Raw genomic sequence first — 13,712 nt, forward strand, 5'->3', positions numbered from 1 at the left:
ACTTCAGGTTACCCCGTTTATTACCCAAGCATGAAAGCCCCATGTCTACTTTTTGTGTATACTATGGCTTGACCCTTTCCTAGATACCCCCATTACTTGTTTAAACAATTACTTGTTTAAGGGGTCTTGGAATAAGCAGGCATAAAAATGGGAATTTGAACACACCCTTCTACACACACACACACACACGTGTGTATGTGCTTGTTCAGATTATAAAGAAATTAGACAACTGATTAGAACTCCTTGTGGTGTGAATAAGTAGTGCATTAAGAAGGATGAAGAAACATTTATTAAGGTCGCTGTGTGCCAGGCACAGCATTAAAGTAGCTCATCTATCCCTTTTTCCTGTTAAGTAGGAATAGCTATTTAAAGTCTATATTTTCTGTGTAAAAAAAAAAAAAAAGAGGATTTGTCTAAGTCAAACTTACTATGCTAATTCATCATACAAATAATTCAATTGGGGCGCCTGGGTGGCTCAGTCATTAAGCGTCTGCCTTCGGCTCAGGGCGTGATCCTGGAGTTCTGGTATCGAGCCCCACGTCAGGCTCTTCCACTGGGAGCCTGCTTCTTTCTCTCCCACTCCTCCTGCTTGTGTTCTCTCGCTGGCTGTCTCTCTGTCAAATGAATAAATAAAATCTTAAAAAAAAAATACTTCAATTAACAATTAAATAATACTTCAACTAACAAATTTTACTGAGTTGGAAAATTTTGGAAAGTTCAAGCTTCCTCCACACTGGCTGGTTGTCATTCTTGACTGGAGCTTGAGAGTAGCATTCTCTAAGATTTTTGAAGGATGAATGGACCAAAGCCAAGACCTGCTGAAGGGGAATGTGTAGCCCAAGTTCTTCCCATCAGTAGGTGACACAGTTTTGAGAAAGAAGGAAACGTTCATAGTCTGGGAGGCTGAGAGAGCCTGTTGCATCTAGAAGGAGAAAGAGAGTACTTTTTCAAGATGTGACAAGAAAACTATTTTCTGTGTTGTTGGTTTGATTACAAACTTTCTGATTCAGATCTTGGTATTTCCTTGACATCTGAGTTTGAAATAAGCCTGAACCAAGGAAAATATTTCATTTTTCAAACAATGAAAAGTTTTAGGAAAAGCAGTAGGTTAACCATGAACAGATTCTACTAATAAGAAACATCACACATGGTCTTTAAAAAGTAAAGTATTATGGGGGCACCTGGGTGGCTCAGTCGGTTAAGCATCTGCCTTCGGCTCAGGTCATGATCCCAGGGTCCTGGGATCAAGTCCCGTATCCCTCATCTGGCTCCTTGCTCAGTGGGGAGCCTGCTTCTCCCTCTGCCTACTGCTCCCCCTGCTTGTGCACTCATGCTCTCTCTCTCTCTCTGACAAATAAATAGAAATACAATCTTAAAAAAAAAAAAAAAGTAAAGTATTATGGAAGGTAAAATGGTACAGCACTCTGAAAAATAGTTTGGCAGACTTTTAGGAAACTACACGTGCACTTACCATAGAACCCAGTAATTACACTTTTGGGCACTTATCCCAGAAAATAAGAACTTAGGTTAGCACAAAAACCTGTACATTAATGTTGTTAGCATCTTTAATATGTATACTATTTAAATATGCCCCTGGTACATATATTATTAATGTAGTTTATGTACTACTTATAATAATAAAATATAGGAAATAACCCATATGTCATTCATTTGATGAGTAGTTGAGCAAACTCGTCTATCTGTACCATAGAATACTACTCAGCAATAAAAATAATTGAGCTACTGATACATGCAATAACCAGGATGGACCGTAAGGGCATTATACTTAGTGAAAAAAGTTACCTTCAAGAGGTTACATATTGTATAATTTCATTTACATAACACTTTTGAAATTACAACTATGGAGACAGAAAACAGGTCAGTGGTTGCCCAGGGATGGGGTGCGGGAGAGGGAGCAGTTCTGTATCTTGATAGTTGTAGTTACACTGATCTGTATGTGGGATAAAATTGAACTGAACTACACATAAACACAAGTGGATGCAAGTTTTGTTTTTGTTTTTTATAAAGGTGAGGACTGAATAAGGTCAGTAGTCTAGTTAATAGTTCTGTGCCAACATGGTTAATTTCCAGGTTTGCTATTGTGCTAGAACTGTATAAGACTAACCATTAGGGGAAGCTCAGTGAAGGGTGTGCAGGTGTCTACTATTTTTGCAACTTTATATTAATCTATTGTTTCCAAACAAAAAGTTAGAAAAAAGATAAGGTATGTTGTACACCTATGTTCATAGCAGCATTATTCACAGTAGCCAAAGGGTAGAAGCAACCCAGCTGTCTGCGAACAGATGATAGTATACGCATACAGTGGAATACTGTTCAGCCTTAAAAAGGATGAAATTCTGACACATGCTACACAAAATATATAAACCTTGAGGACATTATGCTAAGTGAAATACACCAGTCACCAAAGGACAACTACTGTGTAATTCCACTTATATGAGGTACCTAGAATGGTCCAATTCATGGAGATAAAATAAAATGCTGGTTGCAAGAGCTGGGAAGAGGGAAAATGGGGAGTTACTGTTTAATGAATACAGAAAAACGGGGCCACATGGGTGGCTCAGTTGGTTAAGCATCCAACTCTTGGTTTCAGCTCAGGTCATGATCTTGTGGTCATGGGATAAAGCCCCACGTCGGGCTCCATGCTCAGTGTGGAGTCTCTGTGTGTGTGTGTGTGTGTGTGTGTGTGTGTGTCAAATAAATAAATAAAAAATAAAATCTTTTTTAAAAATGAGTACAGAAAACATTTTAATATTTTGGAAGGTAAAAAGAGTTCTAAGATGGGTGGTGATGGTTGCACAATAGTTTGAATGTATTTAATGCCACTGAACTATACATTTAAAAATGGTTAAAACAGTAATTTTTTATATTTTTAAATAGTGAATTTTATGTGTATTTTGCCACAATTTTTAAAAATAAGATACTATATAAGTAGCACATATTTACTATACAATGTGCACCTTTAAATGCAAACATAAATCTTGAATGCTTTTAATTTTTTCATTTTGAGATGATCACGAACATAGAAAAAGTTGCAAGTTCGGTACAAATAATAAGTCTTTTTCCAGAATAATTTGAGACTGTTACCAACCTGATGTCCCATCTCTCCCAAGGGTGTTAGTGTGCATTTCTGACAACCAAAGACATTCTCTTACATAACCACAATACTGCCCTCAAAATCAAGAAATTAGCATCAACACGTTGCTCCTTGGACTCTATTCAGGTTTCACAGTTGTCCCAATAATGACCTCTAAAGGGAAGCCAGTTGAAAATCCAGTGTTGAATTTACTTGTCATGTCTCTTTAGTCATCTTTAATTTGGAAGAGTTTTTAAGTTTTTCCTTAATTTTCATGACATTGATACTTTTGAAGATTATAGGCCAGTTGTTTTGTAGACTGTCTCTCAATTTGAATTTGTCTGAAGTTTCCTCATGAATAGGTTCAGGTTGTGTATTTTGGGCAGGAATATTCCAGGAGTGTTCTTACTGCATCTTGTCAGGTGATGCATGATTTCAATATTCCCATTGCTAATGACGTTCACTTTGATCATTCGATGAAGTGTCAGCCTCCACCACTGTAAAGTTACACTTTTTTCTTTGTAACTGAGTATGTTGTGGGGAGATACTTGAAACTACAGTATCTTACATGTTTATATCTGAGGACTGACACTTGATTCTTTTATTCAGTGGATTATAATCCAATATTATCTTTATTTTTTTTTAAAGATTTTATTTATTTATTCAACAGCGATAGAGACAGCCAGCGAGAGAGGGAACACAAGCAGGGGGAGTGGGAGAAGAAGAAGCAGGCTCATAGCAGAGGAGCCTGATATGGGGCTTGATCCCATAACGCCGGGATCATGCCCTGAGCTGAAGGCAGACGCTTAATGGCTGTGCCACCCAGGCGCCCCCCAATATTATCTTTATTTTGATGCTCAAGTTTTCACTGATTTTACCACTAAGAATCCCTTCAGGCTGGCTTTTTTGTCCTTTTGACATGTTGCCAATATTGTGAATGCTTTTAAATTAAAAAAAGAAAAAGGAATCATGATATCAATGGCTACATAGTATCCTATTGGAAGGACAAAGCATGATTTGCTTAAGTAATCCCTTTGGAGCATTTTGTTTTACTTTTAAGAAAAAAACAGTTTGTGTAGTATAGCCAGATTGCGTTCTGGAAGCCTTCTAACAATTTACACACCCACCAGCAGTATGTGTGTGCAAATGTCCTTTTCTCCACACGCTCATTAACAATCAGAGTATTTTTAAAAATAGAAATTATAATCACAGGGAAACCATTAGAGGTCAAATCACCCTGTATACCTAAGCATTGGAAGATGTTATCAGGACTCTGGACAAAGGAGGAAAATAGGGTTTATATGTATCTTTTACTGTTATCTGCCTTTTCTCTTTAAATCAGCAGAAAAGAAGGTATTTCAGAAGTAAAGCCATCATTTTCTTCTTTATGATGCTGATTTTGTAAGGAGGGCAGTTTAAAATAGATATATTACAGTGGAGTCTTTTTTCTTTTTTTTATGACTTGTTCAGTTTCTTTCAAATAACTCTCAGTGACTGACCAGTCATTGACCTCAAAGATCCTTTTCAAAATTCTGAAGCCATTCTCTACTAACCAGCTGTATGACCTTTGGGAAAGTTGCTTACCAACAGGCGTCATTTTCCTCATATCTAATTAAATTAAGTGGCTTTTTTTTTTAAGATTTTTTATTTATTTGATAGAGATAGAGACAGCCAGCTAGAGAGGGAACACAAGCAGGGGGAGTGGGAGAGGAAGAAGCGGGCTCATAGCAGAAGAGCCTGATGTGGGGCTCGATCCCAGAACGCCGGGATCACGCCCTGAGCTGAAGGCAGACGCTTAACCGCTGTGCCACCCAGGCACCCCTTTCTAAGGTACCTTCTCCCTATAGCTGGAAGATCTTATGAAATTTTATTCTGAGAGTTGGAAGAAAGTGGTTGTTTTATTTTTTGAGTTTACAAAACTGGTTGAATTTCGTAGTAAAATATTTTCTTCGTGTATCTAATTTTGCAACTGTGAATTGCAGGAAATATTCCTTGGGCTTCAGTTCATTGAAAGTATCAATTTATGGTCTGGTTTTATTCTAGGACTTTTGTTGTTAATTCTCCCTTTGCTTTTAATGTAAATCTGTCTTGTGGCACCTTTGACTTTTTATTACAAAGGAACAGGATAACCCAGACATAGATTCCATTTGAGAGTTAAATGTATATAGAAAGAAGATATCATAAACTAATGGGTATGGGAAGGATTATTCAGTAAATGGGATTATGATAATTGTTTGGCTCTTTAGGAAAAAAATTACTTAGACCTTTGCCTTAGACCATATACCAAAATAAATTCTGGATGTATTAAAAACTAAATGCAGATGAATCATCGAACACTACATCAGAAACTAATGATGATAAATTAAAAAAAAACTAAATGCAAAGAAAACAACTAAAAGAAAAAACTAAAAGTGAATATTTATTAAATCTCAAGCTTACATGAAAGCAAAATAATGAAAATTACTAAGAAAAGTTGATCAGTTTGTCCCCTTAAAAATTAACTTTGGAAAACAGTTTGGCTGTTTCTTATAAAGTTAAACTTACACTTATTGTAACCAAGCATTGCACTCCTGAGAATTTATCTTAGAGAATTAAAAACTCATGGTCAGATAACAGTCTGTACATAAATATTCATAGCAGCTGTATTTGTAATTAGAAATAATCCAAATGTCCTACATTGAGCGAATGGAGAAACAAACTGTGGCACAGCTATACAGTGGAGGACTAGTTGGCAATAAAAAAGGAGGAGCTCTTGACATGCAGCAACATGAATGGATCTCAGGGGCCTTAAGCTGAGTGAAAAAAAAACCAACTTTGAAGAATTACATATTGTATAATTCCATGTACATAATGCTTGTGAAGTAGCAAAAGTATAGTGATGGAGAATAGATCAGTGGCAGGCACAAGTTAGGGCTTTGGGGAGGGTGTGAATATTGAGAGGTAACACAAGGGAGTTTCTTTATATAGATGAATATTATTGAACTATTTTTGCAGCAGTTCTTATCCCAATTAATAGTGGTGGTTATTTGAATCTAATCTGCATGTGTGATAAAATTTCACAGAACCACATACACAAAACTGGTGACATCTAAATAAGGTCTGTAGCTGAGTTAATAGTGTTGTACTGGTGTCAGTTTTCTGGTTTGGTCATATACTATCATTATTTACCATGCTATCATTGTGGGAAATTGGGGGGGTATACATGAGAACTTTATATTGTGTTTGCAGCTTACTTTAAGTCAGAAATGATTTCAGTATTGAAAGTTATTTTTTAAAATGACTTAAATAAACTGGAGTACATTTAGACAATGGAATATTATTCGGTGCTAAAAAAAATGAGCTATCAACCATGAGAAGACATGGAGGAGGCTTAGATGCATGTTACTAAGGGAAAGAACCAATCATACAGTATGTACAGGCTACATACGATGTGACATACTGTAGGGTTCCAACTGTATGGTATCCCAAAAAAGGCAAAACTATGGAGACAGTAAAAAGATCAGTGGTTGCCAGGGCAGGGGAGAGGGAGGGATGAATGGGTGGAACAGAGGATTTTCAGGGCATTGAAATTACTCTGTGTGATACTGTAATGGTGGATACATATTTATGCTTTTGTCCTAACCCATAGAATGTACACCACCAAGAGCAAACCCTAATATAAACTATGGACTTTGGGTGATGATGTGTGTCGATGTAGGTTCATCATTTGTAACAAGTAGACCACTCTGGTGTAGGATGTTCATAATAGAGGAGGCTATGCATGAATAGGGGTGGGGAATATATAGCAGTCCACTGTTGCTGCTCAGTTTTGCAGAGAACCTAAAACTGCTCTAAAAAAACTGCTCTAAAAAGTCTATTTAAAAAAAATTAACTTGCGTCAGAAATAAACATTGAAAAGCAAAGTGAGGAACATATCTGTAGTAATTATTAGAGATAAAATTTTCATGTCTTGTTTATAAAGAAGTCGTACAAATCAATAAGGCAGGCCCTGAATCCCCAGTGGACTGGGAAGAAGAGAACAAACAAGTTCCCCAAGAGAAAATTTTGTAGATAATACTTTTGTGTTTATTCAGACGTTTTTGGAAACCTCAAATTCAGTAATGTAATACCAGTGTTCTTGGAAACATACACTGGAACTGGAAGAGAGGATTTTTTTTTTTTTTTGCCATTATAGCTGTGTAAAGTAATCTCACCTAAGAGAAAAATAATTTAAAAGGTACAAAACAGAGCACTGTAAATTTGCATTGTTTTGAAATAGCTTTGAGGAACTTTGAAAGACTTTATTATATGTAATCTATCCCCTCCCCCAAAAAAAATCTGTTCTTTTTTTTTCAGGTGTAAATTAATTATTTGAAAGCAGTTGAATAATGGAGCCAGACATCATTCGAATGTACTCTTCATCCCCACCACCACTAGACAATGGAGCCGAGGATGACGATGACGATGAATTTGGGGAATTTGGTGGGTTTTCAGAAGTTAGCCCTTCTGGTGTAGGGTTTGTTGATTTTGATACACCAGATTATACTCGTCCCAAGGAAGAGTTTGTACCTTCAAACCATTTTATGCCAATTCATGATTTCTCAGAAAATGTAGATAGCCTTACTAGCTTTAAGTCCATTAAAAATGGCAATGATAAAGACATCACAGCTGAATTTTCTTCTCCTGTAAAAGGACAGTCTGATGTTTTACTGTCTACCACCAGCAAAGAAATAATTTCATCTAAAACTTTAGATACTTCCATTGATGGCATAGAAAGTCCCAGAGATTTAAATACTATAGTGAAGCAAAGACAGAATGTTGGAACACCGGAAAGTTTCTCTCCAGGAGATTTTAGAACTGATATGAGTGTTGTTCATGAAACCAAGCAGTTAGAGAGCTGCAATGGTGAAAAGCCTCCTTGTCTGGAGATTCTAACAAATGGGTTTGCAGTACTGGAAACTGTAAATCCTCAGGGAACAGATGATCTGGACACTGTAGCCAATTCAGAAGGAAGAAAGCCTCTTAGCACTCATAGTACTGGGTATAACTTAGACTGTGCACCTAGTCCTGCTGAGGAATTCGCAGATTTTGCCACATTTTCCAAAAAGGAAAGGATACAACTAGAAGAAATAAGATGTGAAGTTTTAAATGATAGAGAAGCATTAACCATTCAGGAAAACAATAAAATTAATAGAGTCAGTGAACTGAATTCTGTAAAAGCAGTGTCTTTGGGTAGAAGTTTTGATGATAAAGGAGACATGGATGGAGAAGATCAGGTTTGTGTTTCAGAAATAAGTATAATGAGTACCAGAGGTTTCAGTACTGAAAAACAAGGCCTTCCAGCATCGCAACGGGATGAATTTTTAAAAGCAAGTGTTCAGTCAAAGCCTTGGAGTTTGGCAGACTCAGCTGATAATTCAGAAGCCAGTATGAGAGAAGAGTGTAAAACTGAGGAAAAACTTGATTTGTTTACTTCTGAGTGTGCTGACCTATGTATGGATTCTGTTAAAACTTCTGATGCTGATGATGAAGTTGGTTCTTCCAAAGAAGAAAGTAGAAAGTTTACTTATTCCCAAAGCCCCAGCATTGATCCTACAGAAGAAAATGTTCTGGATGATTCTATAAGTGTAAAAAATGGTGATAGTAGTAACGACTTTGTGACTTGCAACGATACTAATGAGGATGAGTTTGGTGACTTCGGCACAGCCAGTGGCACAACTCCACCTTTTGTTTCTGGTACTCAAGATTCAATGAGCGATATCACTTTTGAAGAGTCCTCAGAGCACTTTCCACATTTTAGTGAACCAGGTGATGACTTTGGAGAATTTGGGGATACAAATGCTGTTTCTTGCCAAGATGAAATTATATTCACTGAGTCTGACCTAAAACAGACTTCTGATGGTTTATCAGAGGAATGTAAGTTGGGAGGAGAGTCTTCCGGGACAGGCACTGATCCTGTTTCAAAACTGGAAATTGGGCAAGAAGGTGAATTTGGAGATTTCGATTCTGTGCCAAATATTCGAGATGACTGCAGTGCTTTTCAAGACTCCGATGATTTTGCGGACTTCAGTTCAGCTGGGCCTAGCCAAGTTGTAGATTGGAATGCTTTTGAGGATGGACAGAAAGATAGTTGCTCTTGGGCTGCTTTTGGAGACCAGCAGGCTACTGAATCTCACCATCGAAAGGAAGCCTGGCAGTCACATAGGACAGATGAAAAGATTGATACTTCAGGAACCCCCAAAATGCACAGTGTCCCTTCAGCAGCTTCCAAAGGAGCGGTTGCTGGTGGCCATTTACAGGAAACAGCCACTTCAGTTCAGGTATTTACTGATTTTCTCTATTTTGTATGATACATTAATTGCTGTGAAGGCTTTTCTGAAAGTACTTTTAGATTGGGAACCTGTTGAAGGAATCTCTTATGATACATAATGCTTGCTTGATTTGTAGATTAGTTACATTTTTTACAACCCTTTGGTAAACTTTAAGTAGGCGTCCTATAGTGAGTAATGCTTAGTAAGCTTTTTCTTTATCTCAGTGAGTTTAATATTTACAGAAATTCGTCAGCTTGGTTTTTTGATTAACATAAATACCACTTATGTAAAAATTCATTAATTGGGTAATTAACTATCCAATGAATCCTTCAGTTTTTACTTTTCCAGTGATTTTTTAGAAGAACGTTAAACTGAGATACAGAAGATTTTTTTTAAGTTTCAGAAATAATGTCTCTTCATTTTGCCCACCAAAAGACCTAGGAAATTGAAGTACAGCCTGTTGTGAGGTTTTTTTTTTTTAAGATTTATTTATTTGAGAGAGAGCCTGTGCATGTGCACGAGCTAGGGGTAGGATGGAGGAAGAGGGAGAAAGAAAAAGAACCTTCAAACAGACTCCTCGCAGAACCTGACCAGGGAGGGGCTTGATCCCAGTACCCTGAGATCACAACCTGTGCCGCAATCAAGAGCCAGCTGCTTAACCAGCTGAGCCACCAGGGTGCCCCTGAAGTACAGTTTTGAGTGCAGGAGAGAGCAAGCCGAATTTGAAACCTCAGCCCCTGCTGAAGGCTGTAAGGAATTGAAGGGATAGAAAGAGAATTTGAACAAAGTGGATTTGGACTTCATAATTTGACAGCAACTAAAGACCTGGAATGAGAGTTATGAGAAGAATTAAGGGTTAGACCTAGAACAAGAAGCAGTCATAGGTTGACTTACTGTGGCTGTATTTATTTGGTTATAATTTCCTGCAAACGTACGTTTCTGTTTACACTTCTTGGGGAGTAGGTGTGTCGGAGAGAATATTTTTACCCCCCCAGCGCCTGTACTTTATCCTTTTCTGTTCCAGACTCTTTGAGAAGATTCACTAAGATTTATTTTGACCTAAAGTAGCTCCTAGAGATGCAGTTTGATATCCAGCTTGTTCCCCAGTCCTAAGTTGTACCCTGTGCTAAACCTAACTTTTCCTCGACCCTGCAGGTGTTGAAAAGAGCACTCCCTAGAAAATCACTGCTTTGTAGTGACAGTTGATATAGGCAACACTTATCTCACCAGCTTCTTTTTTTTTTTTTTAAGATTTTATTTATTCATATGACAGAGAGACAGCCAGCGAGAGAGGGATCACAAGCAGGGGGAGTGGGAGAAGAAGCAGGCTCCCAGCAGAGGAGCCTGACGCGGGGCTTGATCCCAGGACCCTGGGATCACGCCCTGAGCCGAAGGCAGACGCCTCACGGCTGAGCCACCCAGGCGCTCCATCACCAGCTTCTTTTAAATATACTAAGAACAAGATCAGAATCTGCAAATTCTGAGGCGCCTGGGTGGCACAGTGGTTAAAGCATCTGCCTTCGGCTCAGGGCGTGATCCCGGCGTTCCTCTCCCACTCCCCCTGCTTGTGTTCCCTCTCTCGCTGGCTGTCTCGATCTCTGTCGAATAAATAAATAAAATCTTAAAAAAAAAAAAAAAGAATCTGCAAATTCTTTCAGTTATCTTTTGCTAAGCAAACCATTTTCAATTAGAAGTATTTCCAAAGTCTGAGTGTTAATTGAAATGGTTATACATTATTGCTTTGATACATGAAGATGATATTATGGTATTACCAGGTGGTGGAAACAGCTTACCACTTTTCATTTGACTGTGAGTGTCTGAATAGCTTAATTTGCTAATTCAGTTATTATATGATTTGGCAAATGTGTATTATTCCTACTGATTAATTTATTATTGAAGTAGAAGGTTTCCATTTTAAACAAGGAGTAAACTAATTATGTAACGCAAAACCAAGACCGTTGATTTTGACCTTTCCCATTTAGTTTCATCTTACTGTAAGATGACACTGGTATTCAGTGATCTGTATAGCCCTAAAACTTGTAGACATTTAACATGAGATAATGAATTTTTTAAAGTATGACCGCTTTTAAAAAGGAATTTTTTGCATTACACAAGTTGAAGTTATTTACAACTTGATAACTGGATATAAGAGGTAATAAAGTATATAAGCTTCATATAATCTTACAAATCTGAGTTTGAATCTTGACTCGGCCTCTTATAAGCTTTATGATTTTGGACAAGTTACTTCTGAGCTCAGTTGTTTGTTAAAAAAAAAAAGAGAGAGAGATAATATCCACTTCAAGGGACTTTTGTGAAGATAAAATGACAGTAAATTTTAAAGTGAATGAAAAAAATTCACTGAAAAATAAAAATTTTGTAGTATGATTCTGTTTTGTAAAGATAGAGCAAAAACTATAGATGTGGCAAAATACATTTAAGACTGCCTGAGATTTGTTTGGCTTGGCCCTCAGACTTTTTGCTTAATGGGTTTGGAAAGTGAGTAGACTTTAGAGATGGATTTTGGAAAGGAGGAATTGTTGGAAGAGGCTGGAAGATAAGTTTAGAAGGAAGTTGAGGTAGGGAAATGGGTAAGCCCTGCTGAGTTTAAATGATTGAATTGGAAGTGATTTTCATTCTTACCCTGCTGTTGTGAGGGCAGCTTGTGGCCTTCAGTTTCTTCCTTTTCCAGAATATGCTGGAAAAGTACATTAATCGAAGTCCCTTAGGAGAGGATTAGATTCACAGGTATTTTTTCTCAAATGTTTCTCCTACTTGCTACAGTGTTGGGGACAGCACAGAAGTCCTCACATATTAATGACAGTGAACATTGGGTTTTTTTTTTTTAAGATTGATTTTTTATTTTAGCACACACAAGTGTCGGGAGGGGCAGAAGGAAAGGGGGAAGGGGAGAGAAGCAGACTCCCCGCTGAGTGCAGAGACTGACATAGCACTCGATCTCAGGACTAGGAGATCATGACCTGAGCTGAAATCAAGAGTTGAACGCTTAACCGACTGAGCTACCCAGGAGCCCCAAATAACAGTGAACATTAGGTTTTTAACAGTAAAATTTAGAATGATTTATTCCTCTTGAATCTTACCTGGATGCAATAATTCTGTCCTGAACAGAATAGAGTGCCTTCAAGTCATTTTGTCCAAATTCTGCTTTGACAGAATGTTGTGAGTTTTTAAGAATTCATAGTTCAGTTAATTCAATTAAACAAACATGGGGAACAATTCTTTGTTTTGAGAAATGAGACAAATGGTGCAGTTGCCATTTCAAATTTCTAGTTTTCACTGTGACATGATCTGGGTCCCTATTTTTTAGTACTTTCCTTTTTTCAGGCTACCAAAAAGGTACTTTAATATTTTAATCAAATATATCTTCCTTGGGTCAAGAGACAGTTAATTGTTGCAGCTTTATTGTAATAATTTATTATTTAGTTAAAAGTCAACCAAGAAGATATATTTCAAACTTATAAAACGTTCTTAGTCAAACTAATTCTCAAATGTGGGTCTAGTGAGCCTCAGAGGTTCAAGCCTTGATGTAAAGCCATACATGACCATTTATTGAGAGAGATTCTTCCCTTTCAATGAATACTTTTTTCTGAGAACCCAGAGCTCAGTATTTCATTTTCTTGTTAACATTCTTATAAATTGTAGGAAACAAGTAGAGGTATCTCTGTTGTACAAATTGGAGAAGAGGTCCAAACTGTTTGCTTTTTGGGCTAAGAGTCAAAGCAAAATTATGATAACAAAAAAAATCCTTATTTTCAAAGCAGTCCTTTTTTCCAGATCTAACTTACTTACTTACTTAACTAACTTACTTTCTTTCTTTCTTTCTTTCTTTCTTTCTTTCTTTCTTTCTTTCTTTCTCTCTCTTTCTCTCTCTCTCTTTCTTTCTTTCTCTCTCTCTCTTTCTCTCTCTCTCTCTTCTTTCTTTTTCTTTCTTTCTTTCTTTCTTTCTTTCTTTCTTTCTTTCTTTCTTTCTTTCTTTCCTTCCTTCCTTCCTTCCTTCCTTTCATCTGTTAATATTCCAGAAAGGAAATTTGATTGAAATAACCAAGATTACTTTTTCTTAGATGTATGGTAAATGAGGTTAATATTCTAAGTACTACATTTAACTCTGAGCTTTTATAAAATTTTTAAAATGTTGCTGTGGCTGTTATTTGAGAATTTAGGTAATTGGTAAGTAATCTCTTTATATTAACTGAATATAGAAAAGGAAGCTATGAGTAATTTTTTCTTATTTAGCCATCTACTTAATAATGCTACTGGGAAAGTGTTACTGGATGAAGATTTGTTTTGAGAGCCTTAAAAATTAAGAGTAT

General features: G+C 37.0%; 1 protein-coding gene across 6 annotated transcripts in view; it reads left to right on the forward strand.

The window, feature by feature from the left end:
* Positions 1–13,712, forward strand: part of AFTPH (aftiphilin) — a 65,861-nt gene that overhangs the window by 19,728 nt on the left and 32,421 nt on the right. For all 6 annotated transcript variants that reach the window (XR_004624935.1, XM_034659222.1, XM_034659223.1 and 3 more), the window contains one exon: positions 7,430–9,393. Coding sequence is in view for 5 of the 6 variants with exons in the window: in XM_034659222.1 (XP_034515113.1) it covers positions 7,462–9,393 (1,932 nt within the window). In the remaining variant the exon portion in view is untranslated. The remainder of the gene's footprint in view (positions 1–7,429; positions 9,394–13,712) is intronic.

The sequence above is a fragment of the Ailuropoda melanoleuca genome, chromosome 4, assembly GCF_002007445.2.
Source record: "Ailuropoda melanoleuca isolate Jingjing chromosome 4, ASM200744v2, whole genome shotgun sequence".
NCBI lineage: Eukaryota > Metazoa > Chordata > Mammalia > Carnivora > Ursidae > Ailuropoda > Ailuropoda melanoleuca.